Raw genomic sequence first — 27551 nt, forward strand, 5'->3', positions numbered from 1 at the left:
CAGCAATTGGCAGCAAAATTTTGATGATTTTAAATTGATGGATAAAACTTGTCCTGCTGCAGTGATCGTGAGGATTTTGACTATAAATCCTGACGGATCGCTAAAATTTGACTATAAATTTTCAAATTAATTGACAAAACTTATCGTTACAATTTTGGATCACTAGTCCTTACAAAAAGCTAGAATTGAGTACAAAATTTTGGCAGGTCACCATAACTTGTTTAAGAATTTTCCCAATAGGAATTTACTTTAAAATTGGTGTCCAATTCCACTTCAAATGACTCCAAATTTGATACTATACAAATTTCTAATACCAATCGCAATAATTTTCTATGATTAAATTCTTAAAAATCAATAGGCCCCCCTTGTCTTCTTCAAAGAAGTTTTTCCAAGCTCAAAAATCACAAATAAGCAATGAACCTTCAATTTTTTGACATACATCTCAGTATTTTTCTATTTTAGTTACGTGCTCATATAGACTATTCTTTTACCTTTTGATGCTATTCATATGAACAGAACACCTTGTGAATGGACCGAGTAAGAAATGTTAGAAATTGTGAAGACCAAGTACGCGTATTGACTTTTCTGTGTATTTCTTTTTTCCTTTCAATGTTGCTTTCCAAAAGAACAGCTAATAGTACATTCTGTTTTCATTTAGAATAATTTTTATTAATAGACAGAGCTTAAACTTTGTTTAATTTACAAAACTGACTCTTTTTTTTTTTTTTTTGTGACGAAATAAACCAATTCATTGATTGGCATCCAGAGGATGCATAGGCATAACAGTATAAAAGGTCACAAAAACTAGCCAGTCCTGACCTTTTGTGCACTGCACTGTGCACTGTTTCTACAAAAGGAAAAAATACTTTTCAAAGTCAATATTTCAACAACCACAAAATAATCCTCTAGACTTAAACATAAAGTGGCATGCCAAGGTTTTAACGTTTTATTTGTTTTTAAAAAAGGACAAAGGTGCAAATATATCCCTCAACTTTGATTTAGAGCAGATACATTCCTCGTTATAAAAGTGGTGTATATATATTTCTGTTGTTACAAAATGGTACAAAATACCCCTACCGTTACAAAATGGTGCAAATATACCCCTTTCACTTACGGGAGTTTTTTTTAAAAACATTTAAGTTATTTTTTAATTAAGAAAATTGCCACGTGACTTTAAAAAAAGTCTACCTATTTTTTTTAATAGACATATTTTTCTAAAGTCATGGTAATTTTTTTTTCTAGTGTGTCGGGTATGGTTCGATTTAAAAAAATATCTTCGTGACTTTAAAAAAAATAGGTCTACCCATTTTTTTAAACGAACCAGACCTGACCCATCAGAAAAAAAATATTACTATGTGGCTTTAGAAAAGTATGCCTACTCGAAAAAAATGGGTAGACTTTTTTCTTAAAGTCACGTGGCATTTTTTTAATTAAAAAAATCTAAATGATTTTTTAAAAAAAACTCTGTCAGCGAAAAGGGTATATTTGTACTATTTTGTAACGACAGGGGTATATATGCACCATTTTGTAACGGCAGGGATATATATACACTACTTTTGTAATGAGGATATATCCGCTCTAAATCGCAAAGTTGAGGGGCATATTTGCACCTTTGCCCTTTTTTAATTGTGTTCTAGGTGTGACGTCTTTATCGATGTGCTTCAAGATCCCAAAATCTATATGCAACCGGATTGCTATGCCAACAAGATTTCTGATTTCCTCTCTATCAAAGCAGCTGCAGTTTGAACAAGTCCGCTGGCTATCTCTATATGGTAATTAAATTCTTTTGCTAAAATATATTTAGAAAATGTACTTCATCTGTACATCCACTTCCCTTAAAGCTAAAACCGGAGAGCTTGAAATTAGGCTATCTAAGAAGCTACATAATACATTGTACTAAAGATTATAGATTACCAACCGTTCATACTATTTACCAGTAAAAAAAAAAAACTTCCAGGATATAATGGTTCTTGAAAAAGTGATATCTAAACTCAAGGACCTCTGCCATGAGGTGGTGTGGCTAACTTTTTTTTATTCTTCTTTTTTGGTTAGTTGGTGTGCAATGATGCTAATTAATGGAATATCATGACATGAGCATATGGTTCAATTTTATGAATATAGAATGTAAAGCAATTATAAAATATATCCATTTACGTATGACCCTTTATCGAATGCTATAGTCTTCTACCCAGATCCTCTCCATTCTACCTTGACTGGTTAGAATATTTAGAATATACTGGTACAATACTGGATTAATGATCTAGAGTAAGTTGTATTAGTCATTCGCTAGGTGCCTTCAATCTGTTTGGAAATTACTGCTTTGGTCAATCGGTAAAAATATAGTACTCTATAGCTCGTACGTACTTTAAAATTGAAGAAGAAGCTTAATTGCTCCCTGAGCCATAATAAGTGCAATTATAGGAAATTTCTAAGATGTTAAAAGAACATGAGAAATGATGATGCATCGCAGATAGGTAGTATCGAAGTCGAGGATTTTAAGATAATTTATAAGTTTATAATCATAGCAAACGAACATTCAATTCTACATAAATTTGTGTCAAAAAGCTGAACTCTGAATATAGTTGGTACATCCCATGTTTGTAGATATGTAGCACAAGCAGTGCCCTAATAGTCTGTCCTACGATGTAAGGTATAATCCAATTTTTTTTTCTTCTAAAATGTTTGAAAGATTAGGAATTATCGCTTACTGAAGTTGATCAGAGTGTTTGATGAAATCTCTATTAGAAAAACCTTATGTGAGCCTTGAGAAATGGCCCTAATAACAGTTGTTATTCCTGCAATAGGTATTTTGAAATATCGTCCATTTATCACCTAAAATCATGTTGTAACCTCTTCCATGACCAACTTTTTTTACCTTTTTCTTTTTCCAATTTAGTGAAGCTAAGTAATTTCAGTGTTGAGTTTTGTTGCACAAGTTCTTCTGAGTTGTACGAGGAATTTAGCAATGACATGGACTGATGGAAAATCTAGGGTTGCCACTTTTGCAAGACTGGTTTTTCCTTTAGTGGTCCAGATTGTATTTTTTGCTTCTGTTTAGCCATGATTTTTGGTTTCTAATTGCAGCTTCTTTTTTGTTATTAGGATCCAAATTTTCTGTAAACTTTTTGAACTGTCTTTTTAAGTTGATATGTATCATAGTCTTACGTCAAATCAAGAGAAACCAGAAATGGAGTAACTTGTCTGCAGTTTTAAGGCATTTGATTAGTAAGTTGATAGAATTTATGATACCAAACCCAACTTTTGATTTTTCTTCTCAACTTGGTTAATCACATAAGTTGAGTAATACCTTGATTGTAAACTGCAATAAGAATTATTTTGTTAATGATTTGGGTTTTGGCACTTTTGTTAGTGGTATTGAAATTCCACCTTATGGAGTTTCTTTTCAGGGCTTAACTTCATCTTATTGAAGACATCTATGGTAAACGTGAGAGTTCTGTATTCTCATGCTCTTAGTTTTATGTATATCAGATTTTCATAGTTGACGGCTTTCTACTAAATTAGATTAGCAGCCAGAACTACATTTTTTTTTAGGTCAAATTAAACAAAAAAGGAAATCTATATGTAAATTGGATTAAAAAGAGAAAAAAAAGTTGCATTTTTTGTGTAATGTAGCACTTTAATATGTAATCTTCTTATGATTTTATGCCACATAAGTCTCTTATAAAATAAAGAAAAATGTGTGTAAAATCCAACCGCAGTTGTTGGAAATTTTGTAACCCTTTTCTTAGCAGTATGTTTTTATTATATTGAGCCCTTTCTCTGTTGAAAATTTAGTGGGAGAAGGAGAGCTAATAATTTTGAAGATTGTAACCTTCTTGTGCTTTCAAAAGGTCAAAATCGGTGGGACCACTAATCCTTACCCTCTCTATTAACCGACACTCAGTGAGACCACTAATCCTTACCCTTTTTCCCCCTTTTGCTTTAACATACTCGGAATTTATCGGTTAGAATCAATCAACATTCAACCCACAATGGACACCAGACTCAAATCACTTATCAGGTGTCAAGTAAGAACAAGCAAGCAATGCAATCAATGATAGCAAATCAACATACTCCCCAACACTAGCCCTGCCAGTAAGGTCAACTCAACCTACCTTCCTTTATTTTTCAACGGATTGTGAGGTCACTTGTAAACGCCTCACCTCCACAATCATGAGGAATCAATTGTAACTTACCAGAATGAACCATGATTATATTTCATCCAACCGAAATCAGCTCTGTCACCGTCACAAATATGAACACACAAGTATAATGCAATTAATGTTAGAATTATATCTGTACACACATGCTAAATTGCAATGTTTGCCCAAATAGCCATGACCTGCAGGGACCCATAGTGTCCATGTACCACTCGCTCCGGAACTGACCTAGGATCACGAGCCCATAACTAGGTCACATTCTCACTCCCTGTCAAATGTGCCTTTTTCATATTTATATTATCTTTATCATCACAATATATTTCCGTTCCACAATCAATTAAGGAATGGGAACAATCAATAAATCAATATCAGGGAACATAAATCACCATGTAACAAGTCATATCGAGACTTAAGAAATCAATCTCCTAACTATGTGGGTGCTCCACGAGGATACATAAAATAGGACTACACATCATCACACGACAACCATGCCAAGACTCGGACTCGACTCGTCAATAACACAATTAAGGAAACACTCCGAATCAACAAGAAAGTGAATACTGACGATTCCGGCATGCTCAGTACATAGAACAATACTCAATGAGGACACCTATAATTTAGCACCAGGTCGCCCCCACCCATAGTATATCAAGACTCCATTATGGCCAACTTGGGAGTTGCATATGCCCCACCCTCTAATTAGATCAATAACAAACATATTCACTACATAGCTTCCCTTTTATGGCATATCACTACGCATCTTGGTTCACTTATCCACTTAATGGTACGATGCCCACAGAAATCAGCATTTATCCTAACCTAAACAATATTCATCTGAACTCAGAGTCTGAAGACCTAATCATGCATTCTACCATCAATCCTATAGCATATATACGATTTACTAATCAAAGTCTAACTTAATTAAACCATAACCTAGCTTGGAAAACTAAATTAAACCATAACCTACCTCATTGCCGAGCAGCTTTCACGAATGTTCATGGAATATCCACCTGTTGACACCCAATTTTGTCCCTTCTTTATTCTAATTTATTTCCTTGGGCTTCTAAATTTATTAACGAGCTAAGTACTTTATTTTCACTACTATTTTTTATTTCTACTGCTATTAATATCGTTACTTTCATTTTCATTATTTTTATTATCAACATTACTAGCATTACGTTATCACAAGTTTTATGGTTCGTTATCAGGACATTTTAGGATTTGTACCCGTTAAGTTAATTATAAGTCGGTATTTTATTAAGTCTAATTGTCATCATAATATATACAAGTTAATCACTTAGAAGTTGTAGAAGTTAATCATTAAGAAGCCCAAAAGAAATTAAATCGAAGGAAGGAAAAAGACTATGAAATTCGGCCAAATTGGCCCAAACCTGACCGAACGGCCCATCAACTAGCAGCCCAAATGACCAGCCCACAACAACCGACCCACTTCGCCTAAACTACCCGACCCGGCCCATTCTCTTTAAACGTATTCAGTGTCCTCCAACCCTAATGAACAAAAGAACACACGCCGCACATGACTATCTCTCTCATCATTTTCCTTTTTCAACAAAGGTCCGTTCCTCTTCAGCCATGGCAGATGCTAACAGGTCCCATTTTCGTGCAATACATTCTGCCCTCTCTTCTTTCCTCTCCTCTCTCTCCATTTCCAGCAAAAGCCCAGTTCTCTTTAGCCATGAACAGGCTTGTCTACTACATTTTCATACAAAAATTTGTCGTTCTTTCTGTTTACCTGCATGCGTTTGTCGAATGAAAGGGAAAGGTCTGCCCGTCTTGCTTCAAGACACGCGATAATCTCCAAAATCAGAGAAGGTCTAGCCATTTTTAGTAAGATCTGAAGCAATCACGTGAAAGGACTTCAACGTTCGGATTAGTAAGAGTTTTGACTCTCGAATTTTTGACTTCAAAATCCCGCTCGTTAGAACCCTAACCCTAGGATTCATTTTTTATAAATACACCTCTTACGGGAATGGAAAAGGGGGAAGAAAAAAGAGTTGACAAAAAAGTTTAACTTGGTTTTCAACAAAAAGTCCAGTTTTCCAGTTGAGGCTTCCATCGAGTCTACACTAAGTTTACATTTTCTTTTTTTATTGTGGTTGAGTGAGTCGAGGATCTCGGAAGTAAATTCTCGGTTCCATTCGGGACAAAGATTGCATTCAACAAATCCGAGCGTCGTTAGTGTTCGAGTGTAGATTCGAGATTCACACCCCTGTTCACTACACCCGACAAAGGTGATTTTCCCTCCTTTAGTTATTTAGTTGGTTTTCTGGTCGATTACTTGCTGTTTTGGTTCATATTTTAGTTAAGTGGTGGTATTAGGATGTTTTTTCGGTGTCGTAGTCAGTAGATCAGCATATCTATTTGTGATTTATTTGTCAATTAGCAAAGTATGCGATAAGATGTTAGTTTATATGATGCATTGGTTAAATGATCATGTTTGGCTCAAATGCTATTGTTAAAAGTCAAGTAGGATTGTTAGGAATCTGTGTTCGATTACTGTTGTTCATGTTTATGTTGGCGCACAGCACTGTCATGATACTGTAAATGTTCATATAGCTTAGCAATTATACAATGCCATAACTGGCTGAGATTAAGGCCTATAAAGGACAGATCTAGTTTGATGTAGGATACATATGCATATTCGTGGCGATATTACATGGTTTTAGTAACATTTTATCTGGTTATTGCTTTTAGTAAATTTCGTTTCAACTGTGATGTAGTTTGCTTAATTGATAAGTGTTTAGACATGAGTTTTAAGTCCAAATTCTGCCCTAGTGTATGTTCTAAGTAGTTGGGATCAAAAGGGATTTGTTGTGAATAAATAGTTGGGTTTCAATTCTTGTCTTAGCAGTTTAGAGGAAATACAGTGACACAGGATTACTTAAGCTCAACCTAAGTAGTGTAATCTATTAATAAGAATGCTACGGACTGAAACATCCCTTTTAAATGTTACTTGGATTATTGCTTGATTATCTGCTTCCTTAATTTGGTGATATCTAACTACGAGATTTGGTATTAATAACTTAATGGACCTCAAATGATATTGCTTGAATTTGGATTGAACCTTAGAATCATTGCCTAACTGTTCCTGCCATTAAATATAATGATGTTACTCGTGTGGTTCAATATTAATGATTTGTAAGATCCCTTAGTGATGGCACTCAGCCTTGATGGTTTTATCTCAAACTGATAATGAATCTATGACCATTTCAGGCAAGTAGATTAAAATATGTTAATCCCTAAGCTAAAGCTTATTAATCTGAAAACCTTAAGCCTGTCTGCTGACCTGAGTATACTATGTCCATGCTAAGTGTCTCATACCTGCAAATATGCTTCATTGTTTGCCTCTTCTCATATGCATTAAATGGAGAATCAGCTATGAGTTATGGACTTAAGTATAGGGACTTGAATATAGTCTAAAATGGATGAAAATCTAGTCCAAAGGATGGTGTTTTGCATTAGTGAGTATACTGCTGAAACCTGCCTGCATACTTTGTTTACAGTGGTCTATTTTCTTAAATAATTCTGCTGTATTTGTTTAACTAAGACTGTATGCTATGTATATCTGAACCTGTTTGGTATATTGCCCTCTCTGTCCTAAACTGTTTGGGGGCATTGTCTCTCTTTCCTGCACATGTCGTTGTTGTATTTTGGGAATTTGACTTGGTGAAAATATGGTGTCAGTTGTTGTTTGGCAGAAGCAAACATCAGTGTCCATTTTTATCTGAAAGTTGTATGATCTAATGTTGTGGTAATTTTGAATTATGCAAACTCACGTATAAACGCATTAATACCAACTGAAAGTTTCAGATTCATCTCTTAATTTAGAATTCTTTTTAGTCAAAATATGGCGAGAAGATTACACCTGATTTTCAGCCTATGTATAACACTGCTACCAAGCGATTTTCAGCTTTATTTGTTTCATTTCCATGCCTGTTAGTGATTTGGTTCCTTTACTAATCCCTTCATTTTCTTCTTTCTTTGTTGCATGAACTCTGGAGCCTAAGAGTCTCATTTTTGAGACTCGACTACACCATCACTGAATGACGCCTACACATTCTGGCCCAGCTTCTTTATATCGCCCATACAACAAACTATTGAAGATAAAATCTTCTTCGGGGTCTGAACATGGATCCAAATTGTTTTCCACGCTTTGTGCATATGTTTTGTTTACCATGTTGTGTGACTAGCAATTTGTTTTCATCATATGTTTATTGCTGACCCGAGAACTGTTATAGCTTAGTGCCTTTTCCTACAGAGTTAACAATAGCGGTTTATATTCTCAATAGCAAGAAAGAGATTTTTAAAATCAATTAGAGTTTTTGCCAGAATTTTCAAGTTTAGCTATGAGAAATGGCAACAAGCCTTGGCGTTTACTTTTGAGTTAAAATATAATCTTTCCAGGAGTATTGCTTCAAAAGGGTCGATTTCAAAGTTCAAAATTCCAAACCACTGTGATACCACTGTGATCCTTAATAAATTTTCAGCCAAAGGATATTTTTTTTTAGTTAAGCTTAATGTATTTTAGACAAATATAAATCTTACTTAGAAATGATTTTAGGTCTAGCCCGTCTTCGATTCAAAAACATATTCGGTTCCTCTTTTTTTGATTTAAATACGGACAAGAACCATCCACCTTAAGTTGAATCCAGATCCTTAAAACCCTTTATATCACCTCCCATGACTATTTTACATTTACCATACTAAATATCCACTTTACCACTACTGTTCTAGTTATGATTAATCTCCTTATACATATATTTTTTTCAACTTTACAACTAGCCTTTTTTCTAAGTTCGGTCGGTTAGCCATTTATAAATGGATCTTAAAGGGTGCCTAATACCTTCCCTTTAGATTAAGTGAACCCTTACCTAGAATCTTAAGTTAGTAGACCTTAAAATGGAGTTAACTTTAGAAAATAACTTTAATGAACTTTAGGTGCCCTAATTCACCATAAATAATTAGGTGGCGACTCCCTAACTCTAATTAACCCCGGAATTACCGAGATGTTGTAAACTATTTTGACTCCGGTTAAAATGGGGTATAACACCACCGTCCCGTCTTTGAGCTGGAAACCGTGATAGAGAAATCTTTAAAGTAGATAATGCGAAGGATGTTTGAAGGTCTACTTTTCCCTAATCACCAAGTGTTACCCTAATAATGGCTTAGAAGAGGGGTTTTGTGGACAAGAGGGTTTAAATCTCAAAATAAGGTCATTAAACGCGGGTTCTGGTTCGCATACGCTGCTGCAGCGGACTGTTCCTCCGCTTCAGCAGGCTCGCTAGCTATAGCAGCCACCCATCCGTTGTAGCCAAGACGTTTCCCCGGGCCCACATCTCTTTAACTCTTATCTAATTCAACTGCGAGTAAATATTACACTTAAAACTCTCCCGTGGACCAATTTTATAACGATGCACTTGATTTTCGTACGCGGGTTGCGAAAGGTCCAATAACAACCAGGCGGATCGTTACGCTGAAGCTTCAAATTCTTCAAATTCTTATGTTCTACCTGTTTGGCAATATGCTCTAAAGAGGGAAAAAGCAAATGTGCCACCGCCTGACGAACTGCCAATAATGAGTATTTAAAGAGCAGAGATCTCCCTACAAAACAATCTCTTAGTTATAACTCATGCGATTCGCTAAAAAGCAGGACAAAATAAGAATGAATCAAAAATTCAATATAGATTTTTATATTAGACTTAGCAAAAATTTATATAAAGATGATTAGAAAAAATAATTGTGATCATATACTTGGCATGTATTAATGGATGCATCTAGTAAAAGAAAAGCCATACAATTGTATATATAAACTAAATACGAAGGAGAATAGTCACTATTTTATAGCTTTATGGAACTAAAAAAATCATATAAATCGTGGAGTTCATAGTTACTACTCTCAGGATCTAATTCATAATAATGAATTATGTTATGGGCTTACATTGAGTTCTAATCTTCACATAAAATGATTCCAGTTTTGGGAAACTCATCTTGATTCTTAAAACATCTTATCAGTTATAAATTTAAACTAATGACCATGGTTCAAGAAGTATGCATCTCTAATGTAGGATATGGAGGGTTTTCCAATTTACTGTACCTTTTATTGGACCCAAAACAACAAATTATGTGAATTCGTGATTTGTTGTGCTCTACCATCAGGTGGTCTTGACAAATTATTTGTGGTTATCAAAATTGAAAAATCAGAAAAAGATAATTTTCTAAGGTCAAAAGTGTTTGATCTCTCTCTGGCGGATCACACATGTACTGTAGAATTCATTGTCATTGACTTGAATCAAATATTGTAAAATAGCTTTAACAAAATATGTCTATTTATATCAAATTCACTCACTGTCACAAGTGATATATGCTTCATATATTTCTAGCATAAATATCAACTAATTTGATTCAGCTAAGACAAGGCAGAAGAGGACGGCCACTGAACACCTATGAATATATATTAAAGGCAATTGAACAACTTTTTTGGTAAGTGAAAACTTTCGATATCCCTTCACTGAACAATGTATCACTGTTTGTATACATACCGGACCTCACTTTGTGGGATTCCATCGGATATATTGTACTGTTTTTGTACATAAAATTAATCTCTACCTATCGTTTCCCAATCCATTACAATTACAATCGAATCATATCTTGTTGTATACGCTAAAAACCGGATAAACTTGTGTCCGATGGGAACCGGAGTAAAGGATGGAGCCGATGGGTCACAAATACGTTCAACTCTGCTTCAACACCGAGATTATTTTACCGAACACGGTAAATCCGAGCCTAAAGAGCACGCTCAATATGGGTCCGGATAATCAGTTATGGAGCAGGCCACGCGTCATCCAACCATTCCGCCACTTGCGCTGACAACAGTACGGGTGTCAGACCGTACGGACAAGCCTTATCCATTTTAGGATTTTTCTAGAAAGACTTTTTCTACATTGTACTAGGGCCCATTTATTGTTACCTATAAATAGAGGGCTATCCCTTCCCTTTTTAGGTTAGCTTCAACAGATTGTAATCAGAAAAGTGGCATAAATATTTCCTCAAGTATTTTGGCTCGGATAACAAAAGCTTCTTCTAGACCGGACCAATTCACAACAATTGTCAACTCTTCTTTTCTAGTTTCCATTACTATTATTTGCTAATACATATCATTACTTATTCGCTATCCCCTTATATTATAATTAAATCTATCCACATATCCTATCCACCACTTACAAATTTAATTGTTATCCACTATTTGAGGGTAAACAGTTTGGCGCCCACCGTGAGGCATAACGAAGAGGCTATGGCCGTAAAGCTTTACTTAACCGACAAACTATGCGAGAATGAGCTGGTCCGTTTGGCAGCTCAAAAGCAACAAATGGGAGATACTACAATCGAAGGACGAACCTTCGATATTTTCAAGTTGGGGACTTAGTGCTTCGAAAGATTACCCTGCACACTAAGAACCCTGATGATGGAAAGTTAGGACCGAACTGGGAAGGACCGTATAAGGTAATCAGAATAACTGGCAAAGGATCATACCAATTGGAAATCATAGATGGCCAATAGCTGCACAACAACTGGAACGTGGCACACCTGAAGAAATACTATTGCTAAGGTATGACCCGCTAACCCTTTTGATTATTCTAAAGTTCACACCTATCTTTTTTACAGTGTCGTACCGGAGCGAATTACGAAGGTGTTAGAATTAGGTCTGAAAACACGTGTTGCACTATTTTCCTTAGCCCGGTTTTATCCCGAAGTGGGTTTTCCGGCAAGATTTTTAACGAGGCAACAAGCACAACGTGTTACCCTAAGAAGACGAGGCTAAAGGCCTATAAGCTCGAAGACCAGTTAAGTACTGGGGACTGAATAGTGTTTCCCCGTTCATAGTTCTCGAACAAACACTAGGGAACTACTATACTCCCACGAAGACCGAAGAATAGCTCACCGAAGCAAAACAAGAAACGGAGTCAAGACCCGAATAATTTTTGTTATTTTTTTTAATTACCCGAACCTTTCGTATTAGGTTTCAATGTAAGGGCCAAACGATCGAATAAATCATGCCCGGGTAGTGTTGCTACGGCAAGAGCAGAAGGGTTCGGATGAAATCCTTAGTTTTGTAAGAGATAAACATTTTAGATATGAAGAGAAATACTTCTGAAAATTATGTCTTAAATACGTTCTTTTATTCATATAGCCCTTGATTGGGGACTGTCGTCATATAATCAACAAAGGCACAGAGGTTATAGTTAACCGAGATTTGAGATATGAAGAGAAACACTTCTAAAAATTATATCTTAAATATGTTCTTTTATTAATATAGCCCTCGACTGGGGACCGTTGTCATATAATCAACAAAGGCACGGAGGTTATAGTTATCCAAGCCCAATTATCTTTTAACCCTCTACTGTGGACTGCCGTTATAAAATTGACAAAGGCACAAAGGTTATGGTTAGCCGCACCTAATTCACTAAATACAAACAGTCGGAAGAAGGTCAAATAATTAACGACCTCGACTTAAATGCCCAAGGTGATTTGGAGACCTCTGATTTCACAAAGCATAAAAAGGCCCCGCGGGCAAGCTATCTATAAGTTTTCCATCAATACGAAACCGAACGAAATAAAGCCCACAACCAATGAGTTAAGATTGGCTCGACTCTCTAAAAGAAACGGTTAAAAGGCTTAGGGCCGAACCTCAGTCACTCTTTTACGAAGCAAACGTTAAAGGCAAATATCATAAAATGTATTCGACTTAAAGATCGAAGAAAATGATGGCAAAAAGGAAATACGCATTTCATATATAGCATAATAAACCGAAGCTTTGCACTTATAATTTTTACATAGATCAAAAACAAAAACAAAAAGGCTCGTATAGGCCTTATTTTACTCGGTATGACAAGAACCCGAGTTCTTAAAAATGGTCTCTTCAGAATCATCCTCGGAGCTATCCTCGAGAGCTTTCTTAGCCTTATCCTCGATATCCTCGCATCGAGTATGCGAACCGGGATATCTTCCATACCCCGTTCAACCTTCTCGAGTGTAGCCCTCCGAGATTTCCACCGTTCATGTTCAACTAAGCGTGTCAAACGAGCCTCGGTGGCCTCCATATCTTTACAAGCTTCCTCCAGGTCGGCCTGAGCTTTCTTTAATTTCTCCTCTAGCTCGGACCTCATGTCACTCATAGTGACTCGAACCTCGTTGACAAATACCAGTTCGATCTGAAGGGCGTCATTGGCTAGAATAGAGGCCTCGAGCTTTTCTTTGAGCTCGTCATTTAGCCGGGCTCGTGTCTCGGCCTTCTCTTCAATTATCCTCAACTTGTCTTTCTCGGCGGCCTTCTCAGCCTCGAGCTGCTTGATCTTCTCTTCTCTTTTTTCAGCATCGACATTGACAGAATCAAGCCCTTCCCTTAGTTGGGCGATAGTAGCTTCAAACTCACCAAGTTTGGTGGCAAAGTCAGCATTCTCTCGGCTGAGGTTTTTGTTATCCCCGTCCAGGAGATTGCTCTTTTTGAATACATCGTCGAGTTCAGCCTTTAAACGAAGATTCTCCCTTTTTGTTGCCTCAAGCTCGAATTGAAGATTCGGGAGAGAGATGACCCAGCTCAGTTGATCCTCTTTTTCTCACAAAAGAAGCTTGAACTTTTCGGTCTCTCGGCCTTGAGCATCTAGCTTGGCCCGCAAGTCATCTATCTAATGCTGAGCTCGGACGAAGCCTTCAGTCACAAGCACGACGCTATGCAAAAGTGAAATAAATGAAGATAAAAAATCAACAAACAAAGATAAAGAATCATACATCAGATGCTTTAAAGAGACGAAAGAATGCTTACCCGATTGCCTGCATGCATGCTCTCGTTCATAAGACATTGCCACGAGAGTCCTTCCATCTTCTCCTTGTCCGAATCTGAAACAAGAGGTCTTAGATAACTGGCAACCCCCATGGGGCGAGATAAAAAGCTGGAGTCTTCGGGGACGGTGACCATGGTCGACCTTGTCCTCCTCAGCTCTACACTTAGGAAAATATCTGCAAGTCTAGTTTGCGAACCTGACTCAGTAGACAGCTGGCAATCCTCGTTGCTCGAGGAATTTGGAGATGGCCGAACCCCGAAGCTTCTGCCGTAGCAGGAGGGGTATTAGCAAACATATCATCTAGGTTCTCTTGTTCCGAAGAAAGAGCAGGATGAGAAGTTGGGGTTGCATCGGCCGTTGGAGGTACCTCGGCCGTAGGAGCTGGTTCGACTCTTGGGGGCGAGTCGGTAGTCGTTGTTGTTTCGACCCCTCCAGTCATTTCAACCCTTTGAGCCTTCTCGGCCCCTGAAGTTGGGCCGACCCTTCTAGGCTTCTTTACCAAGGGTGCTACCTCGGGAGAAGTGTCACCTGTAATATCAATAAAGTCAACAGACCTTGGTGGAATCGGAGCTTGAATATACTCGGTTATTAGAGGAAAAGGAACCTCACCCTCCCCACCTGTGATTGGGGTCGAAACCTCCACCGAAGCTGTCTCGACCTTGATAGTTGTGGAACCGGAGGGTCTCGATACACTTGCGATCAAAATATCGGCCTCGGGTTCATCCCTCAGGCCCCGAACATCATCCCTTGACCTTTTCTTTTTCTTCTAGCCCTTGGTCGAGGGTTTTCTCTTTTTCTTTTCAGCCGCAGCAATAAACCGAGCTGACCCTGACATGTCAAAATTCGGGCCCGGTGTTACGGGCTCATCCGCTGGTGCGGGTCTTGGGGTCACAGAACCTTTGCCCAAACCTGGGTATCGGAAGGTTAAATGAAGGTAAATTGGAATGAAAAAGGTGCGACAAGGATTAAAGAAAGGAAAGGTTATCGAGATTCTGCGTAATCCATCGATCACGGGACAAGTCTGCCCATGTCCGATCTTCGTGCAAATGTTGACCGATGATTGCTTCGATCTAATCGGCGAAACCCGGAATTGCACTAAGAATCCAAGCTTCGGCTGTGATATTGGAGAAGTTAAAATAGAAGAGGAGGAATGCTCGAAGATACGTAAAGGAGGCAAATTCAAGAAACTTACGTTTGTCATTCCATTTTACGAGAAAAGACATATATTCGGTCGGTATAATATCCGCGGTTCTAACCCGGACATAACACTCGAGCCAACCTCGGTCCTTGTCTTCATCAATGCTGGAAAGAATAGGATTTTTGCCTCGTTTTGAGACCTTTATCACACCACCGCGGAAGATCCTCGGGCAATATAACCGAATGAAGTGAGCCAACGTAAAATATTTATTGACGTTATTCACCAAAAGACGAAGGCAGGCAACGATTCTCCAGATATTCGGGTCAATCTGGGCAAGGCACACGTTATACGTCCGGCACATTTCAAGAATGACCGGATCAATTGGAGGGTTGAGCTTGAGAGTAAACGGATACGTGTAAACGTATAGAAATCCTTTTTTGAAGTCGGTGATTGATTCGTCATCACCGGGAGCAAAAACTTGTACAGGGCGGTTGTCCCAACCACACTCAGCCCGTACTCGGGGAAGATGCTCTTCTTTGATCGACAAGGGGTAACATCTTACATCGTAAGCCCGGTCAGAAGTCTGCATGGCTTTTTTGATGGCGAATTCATGGTTAAAGTTGGGTTTCGAGGGTATTATGTCTTTGGCAGTCGGCTGGAAAGGTGTTTTACCCTCGGGATTAGTAGCAGGTTCGACAGTCGGAGAAGAAATCGATGGCACGTTCTGGGAAGCAGTGTTGGTATTCGTCGACATTTTGAATTTAAAAGATCAAATATGAAGATTCGAAAGATTTAAGATGAAAATATGAAAGCTTGAGTTGAAGGTATGAAGATTCGAAGCCCAGTAGTATGAAGGTATGAAGATTTCGAGATAAACAAATGGAGTTAGCAGAAATTCAAGAAGATTTGCTGGAAAAAGAAGAAAACTTTGAGATCCCGAAGGAATTTCCGTAACAACTTCACGAAAATATGAAGATCTCGAAGCAAATAAAGCAACGAGTAAGAGCTGGTGAAAGTGAAGAAATGACTGTGACTCTCTTTATATAGGCGAACCTCTACGACGGTTACCGAAGCCGACCAACTGAGAAAGGACACGTGTTCGAAATTTAATGAGACGTGACCCTGAGACGGTTATCGAAGCTGGCCAATCGAAAGGCGACACGTGGCCGAAGTCAAAAGGACGTGACATGAGGAGGCGTTTCATTTCTCGCTTATTTTCGAGTATTGAATAAATAAAGTCACTGGGGAAGTCACACCGGAAGAATTTTTCCATTTTCCCACTTCTTGTCACTTCGGTGCAACTTTGATCCGGAAAGTGTGAGGACTATCTGTATACGGTAAAAATCGGATAAACTTGTGTCTGATGGGAACTGGAGTAAAGGATGGAGCCGAGGGGTCACGAACACGTTCAACTCTACTTCAACACCGAGAGTATTTTATCGGACATGGTAAATCCAAGCCTAAAGAGCACGCTCAATATGGGTTCGGATAATCAATTATGGAGCAGGCCACGCGTCATCCAACCATTCCGCCACTTGCGTTGACAACAGTACGGGCGTCAGACCGTACAGACAAGCCTTATCCATTTTAGGATTTTTCTAGAAAGACTTTTTCTACATTGTAATAGGGCCCATTTATTGTTACCTATAAATAGAGGGCTATCCCTTCCTTTTTTAGGTTAGCTTTTACTATTCAACAGATTGTAATCAGAAAAGTGGCATAAATATTTCCTCAAGTATTTTGGCTCGAATAACAGAAGCTTCTTCTGGACCGGACCAATTCACAACAATTGTGAACTCTTCTTTTCTAGTTTCCATTACTATTATTTGCTAATACATATCATTACTTATTCGCTATCCCTTTATATTATAATTAAATCTATCCACATATCCTATTCACCACTTACAAATTTAATTGTTATCTACTACTATTTGGGGGTAAACACTTGTCTTTTGATTAAAACTTACTATGTGCTTTATTTGGAGAAATAAAATCAATCAGTTATAGTTACATCACTGTCCTTTCATAACAGATTTATATTTCTCTTTCCAAGGCTCTTCCATTCGTGGCCAACAGTTAACAAAGCAACCTTGGCATTCATCTTGAAGCTGGACAGTGGACAAAAGCTACTTTGCCTTGGATTGACAATACTCGTGGCGAAAAACTAGCAGATTTTCCACTTATTGTTGATTGCTCACTATAAAATATGACATTATGTTCTTCCACAGCTTGCAATTCCTCCAACTATATACCTAAGGCTATTGATTGCTCCTTCAATAGAAGACTTCAGACCTCTTTTATACAGCAATGTTAGGCATAGCCCGTGCTCAACACGGGCAAGGGTCATCTAGTAACTAGTAATAAGTGATAAGAATCATTTGATTCGTAGATTCGTTGTATTTATATTATGGAAAGCACCGTAGCTAAATTGGAATGTAAAATGATGTTACTCTAATAATACTCCATAAATCACCAAATAACCGTCTCTAATTATTACAAAAAGTCTGCTATTTGGTTGTAGTTACTATCATGCCCCTATATTTTCATTGCCAAATTTCAAGATTAATCACACTTTGTATAACGAAGGAATTTTTTTTAATAATGAAGATATATATTTATATAATATTATTTGTTATAAATAGTATGGAGTATATAGAAGTATCAAAATATCTGGTCAAAATAGACCCATTATAAATAATCTTAAAAATTCTATTTTTATAATGATGTCAATCACTATAATACCAAAAAAATCAAAATAACTGCTAATTTTATAAAGAACGTATTGTTAGGTGAAAAATTATTAAAGAAAAATAAAATATAAGAGTAACATGAAAAATCAATTTTTTTGAAAACTTTACTATTATACAGAGGTGGTGTTACGTGAGAGTATATCTTAGAGTCCGCGACTTTTGTAGTACAAAAAAAAAAATAGGTTTCACGCACGAATTTTGTGCGTGAAAGGACTAAACTGTAAAGTCAAAACTTTCGTCCTTTCACGCACAGATTCTATGCGTGAAAGAGGCTACCTTTTTTTTTTTAAGCTATCAAAATCACGTTTTTTCCATACTTGGGGCAAAGATTAATCATGTTTCAAAACCCCGAAATATCAATATTTTATATAAAACTTAACATCTTTTTTTGCGTACTCATTACATCAAGTATACCTAAACGTTTGGATCGTCGTTTTAGGGGTTGTAAAGTGTCTCGAAGTAAGTTTTGTTTGTTTGGAAACTTGTCATCTTTAGATCTAAGTGTCATATTTTATAGGATTTTGATCTAAGTGTTTTATTATTTAATCAAATCGAATGTACAAATAAAAATATTAAATTCAAAAATAATTCATCCAATACGAGAGGTTCAAAATAATTCAAAAATAATTCATTGCATTAAGTAATACATCATTTTTTACAATAACAAAATATTCAAAATAAAATTTCAAGACGATAGGCTCTTTTACTCCGAGATGTTCTGCCACCACGAGACGAACTTGCACGCACTACCACGGTCTTGTTGCCCACACGAGATGCCAAAAAATGAGAGGCCAAAAAACGTGTTGCCCATACATATGAGGTATATTGTTACACCTCGAAAATTTTTTCGTACTTGTGTGATGAGTAGAACAATGAAGGGCTTGAGTGTATGATGTTTTACTAAGTTGGGAATGGCTAATTATGAATTTTTGGAAATAAGAAGGTTGCGGAAAATTTTCAGCTCAGTGGTCGTAAAGGGCACTATACGGCCCGTAAAGTGATTTACGGACCGTAAAGTGCAATCGTCCTCCAGCCTTCTAAAATCTCAAAGTTTCTGCCAAGTGTTGAAATGGCTAAACACGACTTGGAGGACGGCCCGTAAACTGGTTTACGGACCGTAAACCTCGGTCATAAACTGCCATGTCCCCCAGCCAAACTTTCTGTTTCTGGGATGATTAAAAACGATCATGAAGGACGGACCGTAAACCACAATACGGTCCGTAAACTGTGGTTTACGACCACTGTTCATCCCGACAATTTTTCATTAAAGATCAGTTTTGTGATTATTAAAAGGAACTTAGGCTCCATTTCATTTCATTTTTCTTCCATACAACTCAAGAATGCTCTAGAACTCTCCAAATATTTCCTTCATAAGAATTCAAGAGAATCAAAGGGAACATCAAGATCAACACCACTAAATTCATGAAAACAAGTGTAAGAACACATCAAAGGATCATCTAAGTCAAGAAATCCTTAAAAGGGTGGAACTAGGGTTTTGGCTAAGTGAAGTATTTCAACTCAAGGCCTGTTCAATCATCATTTAAGGTATGTTTCATGACTATACCACGTGATTCAAGGTATTGGAAGGCTTAGATACTTAAAATGTAGAAGAACATAGGAATGGGTCATTATTGAGTGAATAGTGACATAAATGAATGATAGTGGAATTGAATCATGAATGTTGAAGTGTTGTGAGTACAAATACGATATAAATGATGTTTATAACATGAAACAAGTAGTAAATGCACGAAAGCACTAAGGTGAGCTATAGGGGGAAATATGGGAAAATTGGAGGAAAATGGTGAATTTTGCTAATGGTGCATAAATGATGATTTTGATTGCGATATTGCGAATAGCATTGTGAATGTTGGGGGTAGATATAGAACATGGGAAAAGTAGTATAAACGAAGGAAGTACTGCCCAAATTTTCCTAGAACTAGCGATCCGTTCTTGTAGTTAATTAACTAATGTAATATGAATTCTCTCATGAAGGTGACGACGTGGTATCGAAGGAGAATAAGTGGACAACAACTTAGCTAAACGGCAAGGTATGTAAGGCTAGTCCTTTCTTTCCAATGGCATGAATCTTATAGTCCGAATTACCATCTTTCCATGAGCTCCTACATTCCAAAAAGTTAAATGCCTATATGAGATAAGTTATACGAAATGATGATGCTAGGATGATGATGTTGTTAGTCCTTGCCTACACTCACCTTATGTACTAGTCCTTTCAAGGTGAGGCAGAATGTCCGTAATTGCTCCATAAGGTAATCGGGGGGTCACGACCTTACGTCACCCCGATAGAGTAAAGTTGTTCTCAAACCTTACGCATGTGCTATGATAAGATAAGTATTTTACAATGAGTACATTATTATGATTATTTTATGATAAGCATGGCATGAGCATTGCATACCAGGCCTAGTTGGCCGGGCAGACACCGCTTCGGCGGGCGGCGATACGGATACACCACGACTTTCGGGCGTGGGCAGACACCACTAGTGGGCGGCATGAGATGGTACCCCGGACGCGGGAGGCTTGGACGCGGGCTTATATTATTGATTATCACACCGTTCCGACATGGGCGGGAAGCTTGCATATGATGCATACATGTTACGATGATAAGTATGAGTAAGACAGCATGCATTATTCCATTTATGATTATCGGTCAGATCCATATGCTTTATATTGATGCTCTCATTATATTATTGATGCCTTTCTTCATTGTTCATGCCTCTCATACTCAGTACAATATTCGTACTGACGTCCCTTCTTTGGACGCTGTGTTCATGCCCACAGGTAGACAGGGAGGCGAGCTTGATCTAGATACTTAGGAGCTGTCAGCGGTGGAGAGCACTCCATTGTTCGGAGGTGCTTATGATTTCTCTTTGGTATATATGTATATATATTTTGGACACGACGGAGTCTTGTTCCGTCTATGTATTCATTATGACAGTAGAGGCTCGTAGATGCGTAGTGTGGGTCAGGTGGTCTCAAAAGATGCTATTATTATGTATATATTATTTTGATGGCCGAGAGACATATGTATATAAAGTACTTATGTTTTGATACAAATTATGTTTCTTATACTTTCATGCGTAAAACTGGCAAAAGATCATTAAATGAGTAAAATGAGTAGTAGAGTGAGCGGTGCTCGATATCTAGCTCCGGGTACCCGTCGCGGCCCCTAGTTGGGTCGTGACATATATACATTGAAAATTATCCGAATAGAGGGAGACAAATTTACATTTTTATGATTGCTAATGGAAACAAATGTTGAATTATGTTTACAATGGGATGAAAAAAATTGATATATTCCCATGTTAAATGTTAAATTTGAGTAGCTCCAAACCCTTAACGTTGTGGCATGACCTTAATTAATTTATGTATCATAGAAGATTTGACGTAAATAAAAAATAAAGACAAGAGCATAGGTAGAAAACTAGTTGTAAATTGTTGAAACTTTAAATGGTCATAAATTTGCGCTCGGATGTCCGATTTACGTGTTTTTTTTTTTTACACAGGGTATTTTTTGAGATCTAGCCAGGAAAATTGCTGCAAGGCGGTTTGGCCGGACCGATTTTTCAAAAAACGTCTATTATCCCATTCAATTTGAATTTTTCCCTAAATTGGTGCACAATTTTCATTCTTGCTTGGTGAAAATCTAATGATAAAAAGTAGATTTCAAGATGGAAATCCCGTGGTGATGATGTTTTGAATGTCAATTTCGAGGTTCGAAATTCAATTTATGAAAACAAGTTAGATAGCATTAGTGAACAGTATAAAAAATAAAAAATGTCTACTTTGTTGCTTTCACCAATTTGGCTTGGTGGGTTAGCCTCTTTTTTTTACTTGCTTCTTTTTTATGCCAACAACATGGGATCAAACCTTTATGGGAGCATTGAATGAGATATATTATACCTTGATTGAACTTTTCGTATTGGATGAATTATTTTTAATATAATATTTTTATTTATACACTCGACTTGACTAAATAATAAAACACTTAAATCAAAAATCAAAATCCTATAAAATATGACACTTAGATCTAAAGATAATAAGTTTTCAAACAAACAAAATTTACTTCGGGGCACTTTACAACCCCTAAAACGACGATCCAAATGTTTAGGTATACTTGATATAATGAGCCGATGATATTGTATGCAAAACAAAATATTAAGTTCTATATAAAATATTGATATTTCATAGTTTTGAAATATGACTAATCTTTGCCCAAAGTATGAAAAAAACATGATTTTGATAGCTTAAAAAAAAAAAAAAGTAGCCTCTTTCACGCACAAAATCTGTGCGTGAAAGGACCAAAGTTTTAACTTTACAGTTTGGTCCTTTCACGCACAAAATTCGTGCGTGAAATCTACTTTTTTTTTTATTGCTATTTTGGTTCAATTTTTTTTTTTTTTTTTTTTTTTTTTTACTACAAAAGTCGCGGACTCGGAAATGTTATGGAGAGGGCTGACCGTAGGAAAGGGGTAAAATAGTCAAAGAAAGACCATTTATCATTACTTTCTCATTTCAATGTCCCAAAACTAACACTGCCTCCCCGTCAAACTTTCCTCTTTCCTATATCCCCTCCGTCAAAATCTAGCAGTTATATCTTTTAACGGCTCCGTCCGTCACCAATGAACACGTCAAAGATGCGCCGGAAAGTCGTCCCGGCGGTAGAAACCGCCGATTCCGGCGACAAACTTGACCAACTCCTCCTCTCCGCCGCTATCTGTAACGGCGAAGACGTTGCCCCTTTCGTCCGCAAGGCATTCGCTTCTGGTAAACCTGAAACAGTCCTTCATCACCTCCGTCACTTCACGAAATCCAAAGAATCTGAAATCGAAGATGTTTGTAGAGCACATTACGAAGACTTCATCACAGCCGTTGATGATCTCCGATCTCTTCTCTCCGACGTTGATTCACTCAAATCATCTCTCTCAAACTCAAACTCTCAACTTCAATCTGTCGCTGTACCTTTGTTAACCACTCTCGATTCATTCGTTGAAGCAAGAAATAAATGCAAAAACATCACTCTTGCTATTCAATCTCTTCGTACTTGTGTTAACATAATCGAGCTTTGTTCTAGATCAAATCGTCATCTTAAAGAGAACAATTTCTACATGGCGTTGAAGTGTGTTGACTCAATTGAACAAGATTTTACTAACAAAATACCTTCTTCTACTCTTAAACGAATGCTTGAGAAACAGATCCCTGAGATTCGTTCACATATTGAAAGGAAAATCAACAAAGAGTTTGGTGATTGGCTTGTTGAGATCCGTGTTGTTAGTCGTAATTTAGGTCAACTAGCTATTGGACAAGCATCAGCTTCAAGACAAAGAGAAGAAGAACTTAGAATTAAACAAAGACAAGCTGAAGAACAAAGTAGATTAAGTTTAAGGGATTGTGTTTATGCACTTGAAGAAGAAGATGATGATGGATTTAATGGGATTAATGATGATGGTAATGGGATGTTAGGGTTTGATTTAACGCCGTTATATAGGGCTCATCATATAAATCAAACACTAGGACTTGAGGAAAGATTCAAGCAGTATTATTTCGAGAATAGGAAGCTTCAATTGGCTTCGGATTTTCAGGTATCATCGATGACGCCTTTTTTAGAATCTCATCAGACGTTTTTCGCGCAAATTGCTGGTTTTTTCATCGTGGAAGATCGAGTTTTGAGGACTGGTGGTGGGTTGGTTTCGAAAATGGAAGTTGAGAATTTGTGGGATACTGCTATGAGTAAAATGTGTTCTGTTTTGGAAGATCAGTTTTCGAGAATGCAAACTGCGAATCATTTGTTGTTAATTAAGGATTATGTGAGTTTGCTTGGTGTTACGTTGCGTAGATACGGATACCCTGTGGAGGCTTTGCTTGATGTGTTGAGTAAGCACAGGGATAAGTATCATGAGCTCCTTTTATCTGATTGTCGAAAGCAGATAACTGAGGCGCTTGCTGCGGATAAATTTGAGCAAATGTATATGAAAAAGGAATATGAGTATAACATGAATGTGTTGTCGTTTCAGTTACAGACGTCGAATATTATGCCTGCATTTCCTTATGTTGCACCGTTTTCATGTACGGTGCCTGATTGTTGTAGGATTGTGCGGTCGTTTATTGAGGACTCGGTTAGTTTCATGTCACATGGCGGTCAGCTTGATTTCTATGATGTGGTGAAGAAGTACTTGGATCGGCTTTTGAATGAAGTCCTGGATGGAGCTTTGTTGAAGCTCATTAATACGTCTATCGGTGGTGTTAACCAAGCAATGCAGATGGCAGCTAATATGGCTGTGTTTGAACGTGCTTGTGATTTCTTCTTTCGTCATGCTGCACAGCTTTCTGGGATACCATTGAGAATGGCAGAGAGGGGGAGGAGACTGTTTCCTTTGACTAAAGCGCGTGATGCTGCTGAAGAGATGCTTTCTGGCCTGCTTAAGCAAAAGGTCGATGGTTTCCTTTTGTTGATTGAGAATGTGAATTGGATAATCGATGATCCTCCGCAAGGTGGAAATGAATATGTGCATGAGGTGATTATTTTTCTTGAAACGCTAGTTTCTACTGCACAGCAGATATTGCCTGTTCAAGTTCTCAAGAGAGTTTTGCAAGATGTTTTGTGTCATATATCGGAGATGATTGTTGGGGCTTTACTAGGTGAACCAGTAAAAAGGTTCAATGTGAATGCTGTTAATGGTCTTGATGTCGATATCCGAATGTTGGAATCATTTGCTGAAAACCAAGCTCCTCTTTTATCTGAGGCAGATGCTAGTCAGTTGAAAGCTGCATTGGCCGAGTCCAGGCAGTTGGTTAATCTACTCTTGAGCAATCATCCAGAAAATTTCCTGAATCCAGTTATTAGAGAGCGAAGTTATAATGCTTTGGACTACCGCAAAGTTGTGACTATCTCAGAAAAGATGAAGGACCAATCTGACAGGCTTTTTGGGTCCTTTGGCACAAGGGGGTCTAAGCAGAACACTAAGAAGAAATCTCTTGATGCATTGATAAAAAGATTGAAGGATGTTAACTGAGTCAGCAAATCTCTGTATGTTATGTTCCTTGGGAGATCTCCATATTGTAGTTGTGTTGATTACTTGTTGGTATCATATCTAGCTTCCTTTACTGCAAATTGCTTTCCATTTTCACTTTTGTTACTTTCATAGTTCCACATTGATTGCTGTATTATTCTTCAGAGCATATTCTTTTCCTTGTTGTGGTCATATTCTTTTGCAACTCAGATATAGTCTGTTTTTCTCATGTAGTAGTAATTTCTTGCATTGTTTAGTCTCTAGTGTTGTTTCAACATAACACAAGTTTCTCCTGTGCTTTCTGTTGGTGGAATAATTACATCTTTTGTTTGCTTATTTGCTCTGTTGTTTTTTATTTTTATAATGACATATTGGCCCTGTTGTATCTATACCATTTCAATCTTTTGTTGTTGCTGTGCCTCATGGGTTGACAAAACACTTCCTGCTTAACTTTGCAAGACTTTGCATTAGGCATATAATCTTCTTCTGGAGTTGGATTGAGAACTACACCAGCTGTAATGAAACAAGAAGGAAAAAATGGCTAGGTATCTTTATTAATTCAACCACTGACTGATTTAATTCGCTTAAGGAAAAGAGAGGATTGAAATAAATGGCTTCTACATATCAGTGAGAAGCTGCTCGACTAATAACAGGAGGAGCTGTGGGGATGAAGCAGGAGATAATGTTGCAGCAAAATGAAGGGTTGAGGGACTTGTGTTTTAGGTCACACATTTGATTGGCTCTGCACCAAGTGAACTGACTTTAGAGGGGTGAGCTCATCATCTCTGCATTTTGAAGGCTGCAGTTGGCCCAAAGGGTCAGCTCCAGGCGAATTTCTTGATGTAAAAAAAATGCTGATACTGGGAAAGGTTGCTTGTGGAGTTGTCAATCACTGTGTGGAAAGAGCTGCTGCTTACTTGCTGATAACTGATAAAGGTGATTTCCGGAGGGGGAAGGATTAGGGTTGACTATAAACAGGATGATACAGATTTCTTAAACAGTAGTAATAGATCTGACTCTCCATGGGATTACACTTTACACTGGGTATGTTGTTGTTATAGAAATAGATCTCACTGTTCTCGTCAACGTGGAGGGATTTGTACATGTTCCTCTTATTTCGTCATCGTTTCTCTTTAGCTCAGGGAGTGGCTAAAATTTGGATGGATGTAACGTCGATGCTATTCCCTTAATAGTCGTAGAAAATCAGATTTTATGGATTTTGGATTCTAGTCTTGGAGTTATTAGGTTCTAAATTTATATTTATATTACATTTTAAATAATTTATAGAATTTGGATCAAAATTATTGAGTTTTGCGGAACACATGCAAATTATATGTGGGCCTGTAAATGCCGTATACGTGCATCCTAAGCCATTACGTTATACTTCATTCTGTTTACCCTTCGTGTTAAATGGTCTGTGCCCCTTTCTTAATCAATTAGTTAACGAAACCTCAATCTAAAAGTTTGTGGTCAATTATGTAAGTACCTTATTTTTAATGCTCTCTATTTATTGTGATCCTATTGGAATAATTTTTTATTAAGAGATTGAATTACGAGAACAAGACTGTTTTATGTTACCAAGTTTGAGTCGTATATTTAACAAACTGAATCTAATATTTGAGTGAAGAATAATGGAGAGATGGGTTCATCATTCCCGAGTTTTGAATGGTGCGGTTGGCCCAAAGAGGCTAGGCGGATTTTTTGAAAGCACAGCGTTTTTTGTTTTGTTTTTTTATTTTATAATAATTGTGCCCAAGTCAATTTGCTCGTACCTTAACTAAATTCACAAGATACTTAAAAGCCTCTCACACTATAAATATTAGATAACTCTATCCAATAGGGCTTTGATAGTTGATAGATTGAAAGAAATTACTAACTAGTAATCATTTTTTGCCTGCGCTCAAATTTAAATTTGAAATATCTCAATTTACAGACTCTTTCGTTAATTATTAGAGCATACCCTTGTGAGCAAGACAAAATGGGACCTAATTCAAAATTCCTTACATGACAGGTTCCTCTCCACCCTTCTTAGTCTTACTTTCTTTATTATATTGGGGAATTTTTGCTCTTGGTCCGCTAACTCCAAGGCTGGTGGGTGGAGATAGAGCCTCTAGCGCCAATGTCGATGAATCAAAGGTGTCTTTTTATGGTATGGAATAGGAAGAGCAAGAATGGAACCGCTATCGCTTGTCCTATCATCCGCGATGAGCTTCTTTCATTCGTCAGTATGGGGTAGGTAGAGTCCTTTGCTCGTATGCTTGGCATTAGTATAGTCGCACCAGTCTGAAAAAAGCACCTTTAAAACCTTTCAAAAATATGTTATTCATATTTCCTTTGTCCATTCAACCATGTGCTGATGGAACCGCTCTCAATGTCCACACCCTTCCAATTCCAACTACCAATCCAATAAACTATATTACTGTAACAAATTATGGATAAAGATACAAGAAATTGCTAATAAAGTAAGGACATGCATCAATCTACACGTGGACAACTAGACAGAGCAACAAACTAGTTTGTCATACTTATGAAGCTAACATCTGTCAACCTCAAGTGCCACCATTTTATGTCATGTCATCTCTTTTATAAGACGGTGAATTTTGGAACAACCTAAAACT

The 27551-nt window shown here is 37.4% G+C and overlaps 1 protein-coding gene across 1 annotated transcript; it reads left to right on the forward strand.

Moving 5' to 3' along the window:
- The first annotated feature begins 22429 nt into the window (after window positions 1-22429).
- LOC132608879 (exocyst complex component SEC15B) lies at window positions 22430-25269 on the forward strand. Its single transcript, XM_060322657.1, has one exon. It carries the CDS (start codon window positions 22546-22548, stop codon window positions 24934-24936), a length of 2391 nt encoding a protein of 796 aa, XP_060178640.1. The 5' UTR covers window positions 22430-22545; the 3' UTR covers window positions 24937-25269.
- Window positions 25270-27551: the final 2282 nt, after the last annotated feature.

The sequence above is a fragment of the Lycium barbarum genome, chromosome 9, assembly GCF_019175385.1.
Source record: "Lycium barbarum isolate Lr01 chromosome 9, ASM1917538v2, whole genome shotgun sequence".
Taxonomy (NCBI): Eukaryota; Viridiplantae; Streptophyta; class Magnoliopsida; order Solanales; family Solanaceae; genus Lycium; species Lycium barbarum.

Bases quoted from the DNA above. Each gene is read 5' to 3' on its own strand.
- LOC132608879 (XM_060322657.1), top strand. From the start codon at position 22,546: ATGAACACGTCAAAGATGCGCCGGAAAGTCGTCCCGGCGGTAGAAACC.